The sequence below is a fragment of the Triticum dicoccoides genome, chromosome 3A, assembly GCF_002162155.2.
Source record: "Triticum dicoccoides isolate Atlit2015 ecotype Zavitan chromosome 3A, WEW_v2.0, whole genome shotgun sequence".
In the NCBI taxonomy this organism is placed as follows: domain Eukaryota; kingdom Viridiplantae; phylum Streptophyta; class Magnoliopsida; order Poales; family Poaceae; genus Triticum; species Triticum dicoccoides.
The window spans coordinates 717712008-717727077 of record NC_041384.1 but is presented as its reverse complement, the minus strand read 5'-3'; the positions used below and the strand labels follow the sequence as shown (position 1 = coordinate 717727077).

General features: G+C 43.9%; 3 protein-coding genes across 9 annotated transcripts in view; 2 read left to right on the top strand and 1 right to left on the bottom strand.

Annotated features, from left to right (window-relative positions):
- Positions 1–258: 258 nt before the first annotated feature.
- The window catches only part of LOC119270439 (glucan endo-1,3-beta-glucosidase GI-like), a 74193-nt gene continuing 59381 nt past the window's right edge, over positions 259–15070 (bottom strand). Inside the window, exon 3 of the mRNA XM_037552440.1 lies at positions 259–1476. Coding sequence (XP_037408337.1) covers positions 538–1476 — 939 coding nt within the window. The 3' untranslated portion in view covers positions 259–537. The remainder of the gene's footprint in view (positions 1477–15070) is intronic.
- Positions 2327–6268, top strand: LOC119270443. 3 transcript variants are annotated; one of them, XM_037552444.1, is made up of 6 exons: positions 2327–2748; positions 4270–4309; positions 4639–4755; positions 4966–5056; positions 5139–5286; positions 5557–6268. In XM_037552444.1, the coding sequence occupies exons 1-5, from the start codon at positions 2577–2579 to the stop codon at positions 5259–5261; spliced, it is 543 nt and encodes a 180-aa protein (XP_037408341.1). In that variant the 5' UTR covers positions 2327–2576; the 3' UTR covers positions 5262–5286; positions 5557–6268. The 3 variants fall into 3 exon arrangements, with proteins under 3 accessions (XP_037408341.1, XP_037408343.1, XP_037408342.1); XM_037552446.1 differs by lacking the exons at positions 4966–5056; positions 5139–5286; XM_037552445.1 differs by lacking the exons at positions 4270–4309; positions 5557–6268 and having other exon boundaries at positions 4632–4755; positions 5139–5548.
- LOC119270441 (CST complex subunit STN1-like) lies at positions 11803–14340 on the top strand. Of its 5 annotated transcripts, XR_005134115.1 has the most exons (5): positions 11803–12060; positions 12222–12505; positions 12796–13441; positions 13540–13690; positions 13770–14340. XR_005134115.1 is itself a non-coding variant. In XM_037552442.1 (4 exons), exons 2-3 carry the CDS (start codon positions 12333–12335, stop codon positions 13271–13273), a joined length of 651 nt encoding a protein of 216 aa, XP_037408339.1. In that variant the 5' UTR covers positions 11803–12060; positions 12222–12332; the 3' UTR covers positions 13274–13316; positions 13770–14340. The 5 variants fall into 5 exon arrangements, 1 of the variants encoding a protein (XP_037408339.1); XR_005134116.1 differs by having other exon boundaries at positions 12796–13627; XR_005134114.1 differs by having other exon boundaries at positions 12796–13690.

The following is a 15070-nucleotide window of genomic DNA, read 5'->3' as shown; positions in this document are numbered from 1 at the left end:
CAAAACCAGCTTTGGTGTGATAGCGGTACGAAACTTGTCCGGTTTCAAGAGCTCAGGGTGTAAGTTGTCCAGTTTCGAAGTTAAGGGATCAAATCTAGACTTCGTCAAAAGTTGAGGGACGAAAAATATACTTTTCTCTATATGTTTTCAACCACATTTTCTTGGATCTATTCCACGCTTTTCAGTGATGTCCTTTCAGTGGCAGACGGTGTCGCGGAGTCGCTGCACATAAAGCATGCATGGATCACAAAAAGTTCATAACTGCCTCAATTTCCTCCTCTTTATTCATGACAGACGATATATAACACCACCTGGAATGGTTGCATTGCACTACTCTTGCATGAATCGATGTTATGACATGCATTCTCGTTACACTTCACTGCTGCAATATACGTGCAGCTTATTTAGGCTGACAATATGTCGACGTGTACGTATATTGTATCCACGTTACACTTCACTCCTGCACTATACGCAGCTTATTTAGGTTGACAGTGCACGTGTGTACATACGGGCGCATGTATGGACGACGCAGCCAGACTAACGGAACTGGATAGGGTACGCCGGCGACTTGTCCGGGTTGAACAGCCCGAAGTGCTTCTCGGTGAGCTGCCCGGTCTTGAAGTTCTCGTTGAACATGGCGAAGATGTACGTCTCCAGCGCGCCGGGCCTCTTGGGCGTGCCCCCGCCGACGTGGTCGATCAGCCCCTGGTTGTACGCCCTCGCGTTGTCCGCCGTCGCCGCGAACCCGCTCGCCGACGGCCACCCGCTCTCCGAAACCACCACCCTCACCCCCGGCGCGCCGGCCCGCTCCAGCGCCGCCACCAGGGCGTCCACCATGGCGTCGAACAGGCACGTGTAGGTCAGCCCGTTGTTCTGGTCGCGCACCGTGGTGCCCGGCCGGAACGTCGCGTAGTTCAGCTGGATGTCCCGCGGGTTGTCCTTGTAGGCGAAGTAGGGGTACACGTTGGCCAGCAGCGGCGCGCCGGTGCTCGCCAGGAGCCGGGCCACGTCCGTCATGTAGGCCTGCGCGAACACGCCGTTGGAGGGCGGGAAGGTGTTGGTCACCGCGTCGAACCGGATCGAGGTGGACACCTTGATGGCGCCGAGGCCGGCGCCGGCGAGGGCCGCGTTGAGGTTCCGTATGGCCGGGACGATGTTCTGCGTGTCGCCGCCCAGGACCTCGTTGCCGGCGGCGATGTACTTGATGTTCACCGCCGGATAGTAGGGCCTGACGTTATCCCGGACCCAGTTCGCGGCGTTGGAGGCGTTGGCGGCGAGGCTGGCCAGCACGTCGGTGCCGCCGACGTCGAGGATGAGGCCGATGCCGGAGCCGCGGAGCGCGGAGAGGGCCTTGGCGTCGGCGAAGTAGATGCGCATGCCGGTGAGGCCCTTGGACCTGTAGAGCTGCACCACCTCGTTGGCCGGCGGGAGGTTGTTGGCGACCACGCCGTAGCAGACGCCGATCGTCATGGCTAGCTACGGGATCAAGGTTTCAGCTGGGTCTCTGCTGGCTAAAATTTCTGGTCGATGCTTTGCTCTCCCTGCTGCTGCGATAAGAAACGCCATTAGCTAGGATTACTTATAGTACATGGGAGAGATGAGAGATGCGTGCATGTGATATGCTTGCATCATTAGACGGTTCCTTATTCCACCATCTCATCTCATCTCATCGTCCATGATAGATTGATAGGGGCTCCCCATCTTCCTAGCTAATTAGGTGTCACCTCAGCCTGGTCATCCTAGCCTTAGTATTCCATGATCCGTAACGACAAGTCGATGACAGAGGCTGCTACCGTGCCGAATTTTCAATTATATAGTTTTATACAAAATTGGAAACTTGTTGGACTTTTCGTCGACAACTAGTTGGGTACGTACATACATCAATGTCCATTATTTAGTTTTTGAAAATCGTCGTGGACTAAGTCTGGCCGCCTATGTGGGTATAGTAAGCTCATGCTCATTCATGCACAATACTCCGTTGACAATGTTGCAATGGCGGATGAGATCGAATTTAAGTTGACAGTGATGAGCTAGCTGAATCTTACAAGACCCGATCGGCTGCTCACATGATTGGTCGTACGTGTCTTTTTCTTCTATACTACTATTAAAAAAGCAAACATTTTCTTTCTTAAAACCACCCGTCAAGTGTACCCAGTCTGATTACTACCGCCAGATTACCCCATTTAGTTAGCTCTAATAGCTCGGATTAATCTAACCGCACTTACCTGCCGAGCAGACGAAATGTTCTGCCCCACGCACAATCAATCCATCCACCCACCCACCCACGAGGGAAAAGGAGAAAATAACTCCAGCCCTGCATCACCTTGATCCCCTCCGTGATTTTCTCTCATTTTGCTTTCTTCCTCTCTAATCGGCTCCCGTGATTGCACACTCAGCCTCGCCCGCCGCCTGCTGTCCTCGCCGCTCACAACGAGCACTTCTTACCAACGCAGCCGCCGCGGATGCCGATGAGCGCACGCCGCTGACGCTGGGGACATCGCAGTTCGGATGCCGCCGCCGACTCACCCCATCGTCGTGCGCCCCACCCGTCCGCTCGCGTATTCTCATCGAAGAAGATGACTAGATCCTCGGCCACGCCACCGTCCTCTCCCCGTCGTCGCGCGCCTCCGCCTATCGTTCCTCTGCAGCTTATCCAGTCCCGACCGCCGGAGAGTCTCGCTGCTGGGCACAAGTACCTTACAGTCGCATTGTGCTTCTCCACTGGGGCAGCGTACGTACATCTTGGAAGTAAGTGGCCGCCAATCCAATTGATGTATTTCTCTGCACTTGATTTCAGTTGCTTTTTGACAGTGGTCTGAAGAAGCATCCTTTTTAGTGTACCTTATTATAGCATGACGATCATCTTTCTGATATGAGATCTAATGATGTCTGCAATGCTACACTTAATACGCACGGAATCTGGTGATCCTTGCAGGTAGATGGCTTAAATCCAAGCCTATTAGAATGGTTTCAACTTCCTGAATTTATGATGTGTTCTGTTAGACAAATAATTGTAATTTAGTTAGTTCATGTGCACTTGGCAAATCAACCAGTTATTTTGAGCCTCCCCCGCAATAAATAAAAATATATTTGTGTCTGAGGGCCAATAATCACATATGCTCTTCATATAGGAAATGGGTTGCTTCTATTCTGCTCCATCTCAAGCTTTAATTTTTGTAAGCACATGTCAGTCAGATGTTTTCTAGAGGTGCTTCATCAATGTTTTTTTCAGTTAAAAAACAAGTTTGAGGATATTGTAAAGACTTGCATCTACTCCCTTCGTTCTGAATTGCTTGTCTTGGATTTGTCTAGATACGGATGTATCTAGACTCATTTTAGTGCTAGATACCTCCGTATCTAGACAAATCTAAGACAAGTAATTCGGAACGGAGGGAATAGGAGATATAATAACCTAGATACCATTTAAATTTGCAAGGTTGAGAAGAGAATACAACTCGAAGAATGTCCATGTGTTTAATTGCTATTTGTTATCGCGCTTTCCAGTGTTAATTGCGGGATAGTGCATTTTACCCATGGCGTTCGGTTGCTCGACAAGATATCCTTGGGCCTTTTTCTTGTAACTATGGAACTAAGGCTGTAATGCATAATTACTTGGCATGTGTCAGCCATTCTGAATAATCTCTAATTTTGATCTGCTCAGTCACACTAGGATTTACAGAGAGTGTGCAATGGAGGTTCTTCCATTTACGAATTCATGATCCCAGCCTTCTCTTTCCTGATTGAAAAGAAAACATATTATGATTGCCTTTTCTGATAGTATCTTTTGAGTTAGCATGCAATCACACAGTTAAATGCTCCAAGATTAGGCCACCAAAACTGAACTTATGACTATATGTGTGTATGAAAAACCGTTAATATCTCTTGTTTGAGTAAACTCTGGAACTACTGGAGATTAGATTCTCTGGCTTTGGTGATTATACATTTTATAGGTTATCGTTTCTCGGGAAGAGATCTTGCCTAGGTGTTGCGGATCGAAGAAGACTTAGACGTGTGTGTGTTTCGATTAATCCATGTGTGTATATTCTAGGAGCTGCAGAAGGTTAGGTTCCGCTACCTCCATATAAGATTATAAGGTAAACAAAAATTGTAAAGTTTTTAAATGCAGTAAAATTAACATGTACTTCCAAACATGATGTGATATCTCAATTGAATTTTTGGAAAATCTACAGAAGTCTTTCAGTGATATATACTGACTGTAATTTTTGTGAATTTGTTCCAACATACTGATTAAAATGGCTAATTCTATAGGTTCGTGTAGAACCCAGCGGAGTTTAGTGGCGCATATCAGGTAAATAATCCTAACACAGTCAGACGTATTATTGAGTGGTAGTGTATTCTCACTGAGTTCACATTCACATTTGAAAATTTAATGTCGTACCATATACAGTGGTGGTAAAGGCACACTTTCCCAAGCAATTGTAACAATGTAGCATTGGAATTGGAGATTGTTAACATATCTATCACCCTCTTTTGATGATCTCTTTTCAATGCTAATACCGATCTTAAAAAGTTACAATGCTGGTTCGGTTGATGGTGGCATTGGTGTGAGTCTAAGAGCACCATGATTTCTTGCTTTTATTTGCTGACGATTGCCAAATCTTTTGTGAAAGCTGATAGGTGGAGTGCGCATAGATTGAATTCCATCCGCTTACAGCCTTGCTCTGGCCAGAGTGGTACTAAAATGAAGAGTTCGGTGTTTTTCAGCCTCAACAGTACATATCAAATTCAATTGAGGTGAGGATTGAATTGCAAATAGAGTGGGAGGTTCTTTCATAGTAGATTGGTTATTTGAGCTAAATCTAAAATACAGGGGTGGTGTGAAAGTAAATTGTTCTCGTGCAGCAAAAAGTCTGAAATTGGCAACCTGTCCTCGAAGTGCATCGCAAACTTGGTGTGCTATTGTGAATGGAAGAGATGTTTGCTAAAGTTGGGTTTGATTTGTAGGGTTGGAAATGGTCGAACTCAATATAGCAAACCAAATGGATTTCTAAAGCAAAATTCAATGCAACCGAGGGGGAGAATAGCAGCTACACGGGTACAGTTGGTTTCAAGTTTAATTGATGCTGATTTGGGGCAATGGAACAAGGATTTAATTAAGGAGGTGTTCATGCCGACAGATGTGTACACATTCTTCTGAATGCCAAGACCCCATAATTATGCGGATGGCTTCTGGTCTTGGGCATGGAAGATTAGGCATGGAACCATTCGGGATATTTCACAGTTCGCTCTGCATATACTAAGCCCTAATACAGAGAAAGGTAGAAGGTGAGATGCAGAAGAGGGTACTTTCAGGTGCAGAGAATAAGTGGAATGTACCGTTGAGTGGCCGGTGTTACAAAATATTTTACCAAGTTCCGTTGTTACAAAATATTTTACCAAGTTTCAGTGAACTGAAAATGAGACACATCAAGAACTTAGTATATGCCCTATGTCTGCTCATGAATAGAATAATATGTACCTTGTTGTGGTTAGTTTCCATCATGCAAAGCTATTCTGTAATACAACCGTTGACATTTTATATCTTAAATTTCGCAGGCTATGTCCAATGACATGGTTGGCTGATGTACTGAGCATGCTATTGTTAGTAAGAAAGATGCTCCTATTTCGGTTTCCGTCCTGTGGGCAATATGGAGCAGTCGGAATAAGTACACATGAGGCAATTCAGTGCAAACAGTGCATTTCATGGAGCTTTCATAAGAGTGTGCGCGCTTTCTAATTCCCTGGCAAGAGTGTTGCCAGTGAAGAGCAAGCGAAGTGGTGTCCATCGAAAGCATGATGAAAATAAACAGTGATGGTGCTCTTGATTTTCTGGTGCGGACTGATTGTGTGTGACCATGATGGAAGATTTCAAGCAGCCGCCTGCAAAAGGCATGATAACATAATAGGTCTATTTACCATTGGAGCTCCTGGCATGCGAAGATGCCATGTTGTTGACCCAAGAAAGAGACTATCATAGAGTGGTGATTGAGACCTATTGCCAGTCAGTTGTTCATCTTTGGCTGGATAGTTAGGAGGAGCTATCAATGGGTGCTCAGCTAATTCATGAATTGCAGGCCTACAAGTCTTTGTTCCGGTGTTTGGAGCTTCTTTTCACAAAGCGAGAGAGGAATAAAGCAGCCCATAGATGTACAAGTCTTCATTTCAGATCCATGGTTTTTGTGTCGACATTATAGGCACTTGTTTGGTCTATGGAATAAAAATATGGACTTAAACATAAAAAATAAGATAAATCATTGATTGAACAAAAGATATTACCTAAGTGATCCGGTGCACTTTGTGACCAATGTCCTCAATTGTGATGAAAGATTCTGTTTTTTGTTGCCTGAAACACCCCTAGCTAAATTTTATGTATCAAGACGGGCATTGCACGTGCAACTTTACTAGTGTGTACCTAGTCGTTGATCATTTCACACATGCATCTGTGTGCATGCAGCAGCTTGGCGCTGCGTACACGCCTTGGCCCGGCCGGTCACCCTCATTCCCTCAATCACGTTTATCTTTTATTGCCTATTAATACGTGTCGCTGACGAATTTATATATGGACTGCATTTTGTGATGATATGCTAGGCGAGCGCGGTGTCAGCCGGCTAGAGCGGGGAAAATAAGCCTCCTCTGATCCTGCCCGTTGGATATGACTTACATCACGATCAGAGGGCGTCCAAATCCAAGCAGTGCAAAGTAAATCTGGTTGCAGCATTTGGGTCGTGCACGCAAATGCAATATTGTTGCAACTGGTTACATCAAGTCGCTAGGTGTAGGCCAATCTTAGAAAAGAAGTCACTAGGTAGGCCGGCCACAAAGAGAAGGGTATAGAGCGAGAGGCTTCTTACGAGGGCTACAAAGACAAAGAGATTTGGAGGTCGTTTCTACCAAATTATGGCTGTCCGTTTCAAAAATAGAATAAAATTATGGTTGTTAATCTTGCAGGAAGTCCCTCCCACTTCGCCCCTTGTGTGACTTTAGCTGCCACTATGGCAAATCACGCTCTGGTGCAAGGAATTTGGACTGGACGAACCCACATTTTTTTTCGATAAAGGGAATTTCATTGAATTGAAATATTGAGTTGATACAATCGCATCATAGAATGCCCGGCCTCTGCATAAGGCTGGTCACAATAGGCAAGAACATAGTCTAGTAACTTACACACTTCCCTAGATTATGTTACTACCTCCACAGTGGGTAGGAACATCTATGTAGTGTCATGCAACAATGTATTTATTAGGTTATAGACTCATTGTTCCGGTAACTTAGCTAGTTACCACAAGCACCTCTCTCTTCATTAAATATGTGACACATAAGCAAAGTTGTATTGGAGTGTGTGATGTTACTCCTAAGTTCCTCCCCATTGTGACCAGCCTAACTAGATGCACACAACCAACAAGTGCAAAAACCGAAAAAGGAATTTGGACTGGACGAATCCGCATGCCAAGTTTAGTTTGCAACCAAAATGTTCTCATACAAGTCATTGACCGCGAGTGCTATAGACATGGGCCTAGTGCGAGCTAGATACCCCCTTTGCCCGGAAGAGTAAAGCAGACATGGAAGGAAATGCAATCCCATCCGATTGTGGCCACATAGTGCAAATAGGTACGTCTTGGCTTTGGCATCACACTCGACAAACCCGACCTCGCCCCTATGGCCAATGTGGATCCTTTGCACTCTTTGCCGGTGGCACCGGATGAACCCTATAAATTGGGGTAAAGGAGGAGGTCATGCAGATTCCTTAAAAAAAAGAATATGGGGGAGAACGAGTGGGTCTCGCCTTCTCTCGCAATATCAGGAGAGGGACGAGACGGAGGATAGCGTCATGGGGAGACCGTGAAACAAGAGAAGTGCCGAATGAAATAGGGCCTAAACCGGTTGACAAAGCATGATTAGGCGAGATAAATCAATGGTTCAATTGTATTAGGAGGTTAGTTGTACCAAAATAGGTGTTCTATTTTAGTAAAAAAATAATTTAGAGGGGATGCATTTTCTTAGTGGAACATGGGACTTTTATTAAGGAATAATGTTCAAATACATACATATGAGATCATGTGTACTAAGCTAGACATGACGACTAACATCCAGAGAGGCTCCGGAGTGAGAAAGGTTGGGTGAAAGTAGTAGCTTTGGGGCGTATATTTAAAGTTGGGCCCGGGCTCACCTAATCTGGTTGAAAAAAAAATCAGAAAAAGAATACGAAAACGTTTTGACGATTTCTAAATGTTCTTGACAGGTAACATGTGTCTAACAGCGTGCACATTCTCATCGACGAACGACATTCATAGTGGTCTGTGCGGGAAAAACAATCGATGCTCTAGCATGCTTTTAAAAATAGCATTTCTAGAGCACTGACTTTTTGTTGATCCTCGATTAGGTGTCACCTCAGCCTGCTCATCCTAGCATATTATCGTTCCAAATTTTCCATAACGATGATGAGTCGATGACAGAGGCTGCTATCGTGCCAAATTTTCATTTATATAGTATTCCCTCCGTCCAAAATAAGTGACTCAAGTTTGTACTAACTTTATACTAAAGCTAGTACAAAGTTGAGTCATTTATTTTGGGACGGAGGAAGTACTATACAAAACTGGAAACTTGCTGGACTTTTCGTCAACAACTAGTTGGGTACGTACATACATCAATGGCCATTATTTAGTTCTTGAAATCTTTCGTGGACAAAGTCTAGCCGCCTATGCATGTGAGTATAGTAAGCTCATGCCCCATGCATCCACAATAATACCCCGTTGACAGTGTTAAAGTACTTAAATTGGTGGATGAGATCGAATTTAAGTAAGATATGATGATAGTGATGAGCTAGCTGAATCTTACAACACCCGGTCGTCTGCTCACATGCATGATCGGTAGTACGTACGTGTCTTTTTCTTACACCTACTCGAGTCGTCGTTGATCATTTTGCACATGCATCTGTGTGCATGCAGCAGCTTGGCGCTGCGTGCACGCCTTGGCCCGGCCGGTCACCCTCATTCCATCAATCACGTTTAACTTTTTATTGCCTATTAATACGTGTCGGTAACGAATTTATGAAGTGTATTGTGATGATATGCTAGGCCAGCGCTAGGTGTCAACCGGCCAGAGCGAGAAAAGTAAGCCTCCTCTGATCCTGCCCGAGCTAGTTACAGAGGAAAACTTTCTATGGAGTGGCGTGATCATCCTCCTGACTCCTTGATCCCCTCTCTTATAACATAGATGATTATTGTTTAACAAATGTCGCCGAAGTTCAAAAAAAAAGTCACTAGGTAAGTAGGTAAACCGGCCACAAAGAGAAGAAGGGTAGAGCGAGATGCTTGTTTAGGCTAAGGACAACAATGACAGAGATATTTGGAGATCGTTTCTACAAAATTGTGTCTGTCAATCATGCGAAAAAAGCACATATCCGTTCGCCCCTCCGTGCCGCGTCAGGTGCCACAATGGAAAATCCCGTTTGGGTGCATGTAGGTTCGGACTCGGCTGAACCCGCACCCCAAACATGTGAAGGAAATGCAATAGTACCTCTTGACACCGGCAAAATAGTGCAATAATACCTTTTGACACCGGCAAATAGTGCAATAGTACCTATTGACATTGCAAACATTTCAACGAATCCAACCTCATCCCCATGGCCAATTTGACTATTTCCCAGCGGCACTAGACAAACCCTAGAACTTGGGGTTAAGGTGGAGCTAGTGCGTATTCCTTCAAAAATCAAAAGAATGGGGAATATACGAGTGGGAGCCACCTAGGTTTACACCAATTGTGGATTCCTTCGAAAATCAAAAAGATGGGGAAGATTCGAGTAGGAGTCAACTAAGTTTACGTCATTTCTGGATAAACTTGGGAATAGTTTCAAACCCAGATCTTCAAGGTAGCACTGCCATTGTTGCCGCTGTCTCTGGCTGCATGAGGAGAAGGGCGAGACAGAGGAAGGTATCATGGGTAGATAGCAAAACGGGAGAAGTGCCGAATGAACCAGGTCCTAAACCGGTTGACTAAGCATGATTAGGGAAGATAAAAAGGCCAGTTCAGTTGTATAGTAGGTTAATTGCACCTAACTAGGTGTTTTATTGTAGTAAAAAATATGTTAAGGGAGGATGCAATTTTTGTAGTCAAACTTTATGTAGGAATAATGTTCAAAGGCATACATATGATATGAGAGTATCAAGCCAAACATGACGACCAACATGCAGAGTGGCCTCAGAGTGATAGAGGTTGGGAGAAAGCAATTCGGGGGTATTCAAAGTTGAACGAAAGCTCTCCCATCTGCTTGGCAAAGAATAAAAAAAAAATCCTTTTCCAGAGGTAAAATGTGTCTAACCGCATGCACATTTTGATCAACAAGCGAAATTCATAGTGGTATGTTCGAGAAAAACAAAATCAATGCTTTAACATGCTTCAAAAATAGAATCTCTAGAACACTATATATCTGTTTTTGCGCAGGGCAATACAAAAGTCATTTGTCCATACAAATATGCACGTAGTTAGAATACACATGTTTTTTGTGAAAAAAGTTACTCCCTCTTATCTATAATAAGTCTCGCAGTTTTGATCTAAGGTTAGTTCAGAACTGCGGCTATTATTTTGAATAGGAAGGGGCAGAATTTGTTAAATAGCTTTGCTTTTTTCCTTTTGAGTTTTTTCCAACCAGTTTGGGCTCCAAATTGCTGACCACGGGTGAACTTATCTCTTTTTTTAGGAATGGGTGGACTTACGGCAAATCCGTGCAGGTGCCCGTTAGTTTGTATTTTGCAAACATGGTGTTGGGCCGGGTCATATAGTTTTTCTTCTTCCGTGTGTTTTAATCCGCAAAAATTGCACGCGCTGGTGGCGATTCAAACCAACGACCTCCCTCTTCGACACAGACTAGTGTAACCACTACGCCAACCAGCCGGATCTGGTTAATTAGAAAATTTCCTTCCTTTTATTCTTTCTTTTCCGTTTCTCCCTTTTTTAACTTTCTTTTTGTTTTCCTTTTCTATTTTTTCTTTTTTCTTCTTCCTGGGTCAATGAATTGTCTTGCAAATACGTGAACTTTTTCTTCAAATCGATGAACTTATTTTGAAATTCAATAAACTTTTTTCATTTTTGTGTAATTTTTTAAAATTCATGAATATTTTTTCTTTATCTGATGAACTGTTTTAAAAATCGATAAACATTTTTTTGGATTCAATGAACTTTTTCTAACTTTGATGAACTTTTCTCAATTTCGATGAACTTTCCTTAGATTCGATGAACTTATTAATTATGATAAAATTTTCTCAGATTTGATGAACTATTTTCCAATTTTGATGAATTTTTTTACAGATTTGATGAACTTTTTTTTAGAAAAACAATGACTTTTTTCCAAATTTGAAAAAAGTTCATGCATTTTTGAAGAAAAAAAAATTTCTTTCATTTCTTTTTTAGAAAAGTCACACATTTAGCAAAAAAAAGGAAAGAAAAAAGGCGAAAAAAACCGTTACAGAAAAAGAGAAGAAAGGAAAAAAATGGTTTGCAAAGCTTCCCACACCGGGGGCTTTGCGAGGTGGAGAAAGAATGAAAGAAAGCAAACGAAGTTAGTGAGCACAGGTCGTTCGATGGCATAGTGCACTGCTATGTGAAGGGTAAGGTCCCCAGTTCGAATCCAGCTCCCCCCGCTCCCGGACTTCTTCTAAAAAAAAGGAGCTCCGTCCTCCCTTTCCCCACCTGGGCTAAACCTGAACTTGGGCTTCCTCCTTGCCAATTCAACTGGTCCAAAGACTGGCCCACCGATGCAGCCGAGGCCAGCCCAGGACGCCCTCTTCTGGCTTCTGCTCCCAGCACAGCGCCGGCCTGCAGCTCTGAACCCTACCGCCAACGGTGCGGCGCGCGGCCGGCCGGAGCGTATCCTCGCCGGCTATCCGGCGCCGCCACCAGGCACCGTCTTCCGCAACTCCATACCTTCGGGTGCTCACTCCTCCGGGCCCCGACCTCAAGACCGTGTCGGCCGCTCGGCGGAGCCCGTGAATCCTCAATCCTCAGGGCTCAGGCTGTCCACTTCCTCAAGACCGTGCGTCAATCGAGCTCCAGAGCAAGGGCAAGGTGAATTTTATTCATTTGAATTCGTGTATTGCAAACATTTTGATTTTGTTCTGCCCACTGAAAAAACTGAAGGATATATATACATTGATTCAGTGGTGTACTGTTGTTACATTAGCTTGTCACCTTCAGTTATTTTGTGACTTACTCTTATCCTCTAGCAGGATTCAGTACACGTCTGGTTATCTAACTGCTAAATGCCTACAACCAGAGCTATATGTATCCCTGTTCTCGACATCGATGAATTCAAGTCAACAGTTTATCCCGTTTGTTAGATGTTATCAGTGTGTGGTTTCCTTGAAAAAATGCGCGGTGGTTTGCTCCCCGCGCTGATCTGCTTCTCGCTATGCAGCGGCCACGGACTGAAGACAGGGGCACCACCGTGGTTTGCTGCAGAATCTGAAACCAACCAATTAACTACAGAATCTGAAGCCTCTTTTTCAACTCAGTACGGATAATATTATCTTGTACTATTATTTTCTAATTTTGCTCATGTTTATCTATTTTGTTGGATCGTTAAATGTCGATTTCCAATTCTACCATAGCTGTGCAATTGAGCTATAGTTGTTTATGCCATGACATGGGATACTTTTCTGGTTAGTTATAAGCGATGAACATTTAGCCTGGCTTGCTTGAATCCTGGCTCCGCCAATAATATATATAACATTATATGATAAAAATGTGAAGTTCTAGTTAGATCTCTTTTCTGAACTTCATTGCCTCATGGGTTGTATGCAGACTCAGCATGGACTCCCTTCATCTTGTGCACGTCAAGCTTCTGGCTGCCGACCTTCTCACGCTCACCCCCCGACATACATCGCCGGCTTCCTTTGTTCGCTGTGGCCGTACAGTTGCTCGTGCCGAGGTTGTCGGGATCGTTGTTTCACGTGACCGCAGGGAGAAGTTTCTCCGCTTCCTGGTTGATGATGGCACTGGCTGTATACCGTGTGTCCTGTGGTTGAACCACCGGTACCTGAATGCAAACAGTTCATCCGATTCTGATCCAACTGGAGAGATGGCATTGAAAATGTCGGAGGTGGTACGCCTGGGCACCCTGTTGAGGGTTCGTGGGAGGATTGTCATGTACCGTGGTGCAATTCAGATTGCTGCTAGAGACGTGGTTCTAGAGGAGGACCCTAATGTGGAGGTTCTACATTGGTTGCAGTGCGTTCACATGGCCAAGGAATGTTATGATTTGCCACTACCTTCTGCTTGAGTTGTGCCTCGGAGGATCTCATGCTCTATAATGATCCCAAATTGTACGGTGTTTCTTTCTGTGGTTACTGTTGAGCCAACTTCTTCTAACGCGATCCAGCGTGTGTACGGCAAACATCGTTAATCAAATGCCTTTTTTGCTCGACTGCATTTGATTTACTTCATTTAAGTAGGATTACTATCTTGCGTGCAGTTATTCATTAAAGGCATACATGGTTAAACTCAACTCGAAACATGCAAGTCTTGCTGATGATATGATTTATCCAGCGGTTATATGTCTCCGGAATATGCAATGGAAGGCCTCTTTTCTGTTAAGTCTGATGTCTATAGCTTTGGAGTATTGCTCTTGGAAACTGTAAGTGGTCTAAGGATTAGCTCAACCCAGAACATCAATGAGTTCCCCAACCTTATAATATATGTAAGATTATGATTTACCATGGCAATGTCCGGAATGCCTTGACCACATGACTTAAATTTTTTTGATTCGATTTATTCAGGCATGGAGTCTATGGAGGGAAGGGCTGGCAAAAGATCTTGTGGATCCATCTGTTTCAGAGAGCTGCTCGGATGAAGAAGTTTTGTGTTGCATTCATGTCGGGCTCTTGTGTGTTCAGGATGACTCGGATGCGAGACCACCCATGTCAACGGTTTTAACAACCTTGGAGAGTAGAAGCACACCACTTGCAACGCCTGATAAGCCGCCGTATTTTTCTGGGAGAAATAAGGTAGCAAAGAGAGCAGACTATGGCTAGGACTCTGTGGATACGGAGACTCTTACAGTAGTAGAGAGACGGTAGGGTCTCAAAGTGAGTTTCGCCCGTGCACCGTTTCTCAGTTGTCCCAACAATTTGCTAAAGGATTTATCTGCCACCGCAATCACACGCACTGGAGTTCTCCTTTGATGTGGCATGGTATGCCTTAAAGAAATTCTTGTTTTGTATTTGTATTTTCCTCTGGGGTTCCACTGTGAAGTCTGGACTCTGGACTATTACAGTTTCTATGTCGTGACGAGTACGGAATATTTATTTTATGGTAAAAAAAGACGGAAGTAACAAAGATTTTCCCTTATAAGAGATACAGAAGAAAGGTTGGATGTGTTTCTCGATGCTGATGTTGTGGCTGCCTGATATGTTTTATCCGGTTACTCTTGCTGACGGTATTCTGAAGCTAATCGGTACGGCTACTAGTGCTGTTATCCATGACATCAAGTTGTTAGCGTTGAAGTTTGTTTGAGTTTCCTTTATTATTCATGTAATTGAGCCTGTAATATGCCGGCTCACGCTATCACGCGATCTGCGAAGCATGATGCCATTATTTCATATTTTCCATCACAAATCTTTATTTTGGTTGTGTGTTCTTTTGGGCATAAGCATCAAACCAAATCTTATATCCCTGGCAAGCGACAATTTCAGGGACTGGGTAAACAAAATCTTAATACCAAGACAACAATAATCTGATTAACCAATCTTATATCTCAGGCAGAAAAGTTGATTGGAAAACCGGTCTTGAATCCTGGCACTAAGTTCCTTTCATTAACATAACACTAACTGGCTTCAGTTGAATTCAAAACAAAGTTTGTACCAAGGATAATTCAAAGTGAAACACAACTGAATTTCATAACTAGAAGATTCAACAAAAAGTTTAGTTTTATAATTTGGCAGGGGCGGCGAGGACGCGTACCCCTTATAACACAAATTATGATGTCCACTCTCCCACAAAGGGGAAATGGTAGATCAACGTGCTCACTATGTGCAATGTGAACCATTGATGTAGGCCATGAGCCTTTTTTTTAATCAAC

Coding starts and splice junctions, on each gene's coding strand:
- LOC119270443 (XM_037552444.1), top strand. CDS start 2,577: ATGACTAGATCCTCGGCCACGCCACCGTCCTCTCCCCGTCGTCGCGCG. Junction 4,310..4,638: donor AGTTTAGTGGCGCATATCAG/GTAAATAATCCT, acceptor GAAAGCTGATAG/GTGGAGTGCGCATAGATTGA. Junction 4,756..4,965: donor ACATATCAAATTCAATTGAG/GTGAGGATTGAA, acceptor TTTGATTTGTAG/GGTTGGAAATGGTCGAACTC.
- LOC119270441 (XM_037552442.1), top strand. CDS start 12,333: ATGTTATCAGTGTGTGGTTTCCTTGAAAAAATGCGCGGTGGTTTGCTC. Junction 12,506..12,795: donor GAAGCCTCTTTTTCAACTCA/GTACGGATAATA, acceptor GGTTGTATGCAG/ACTCAGCATGGACTCCCTTC.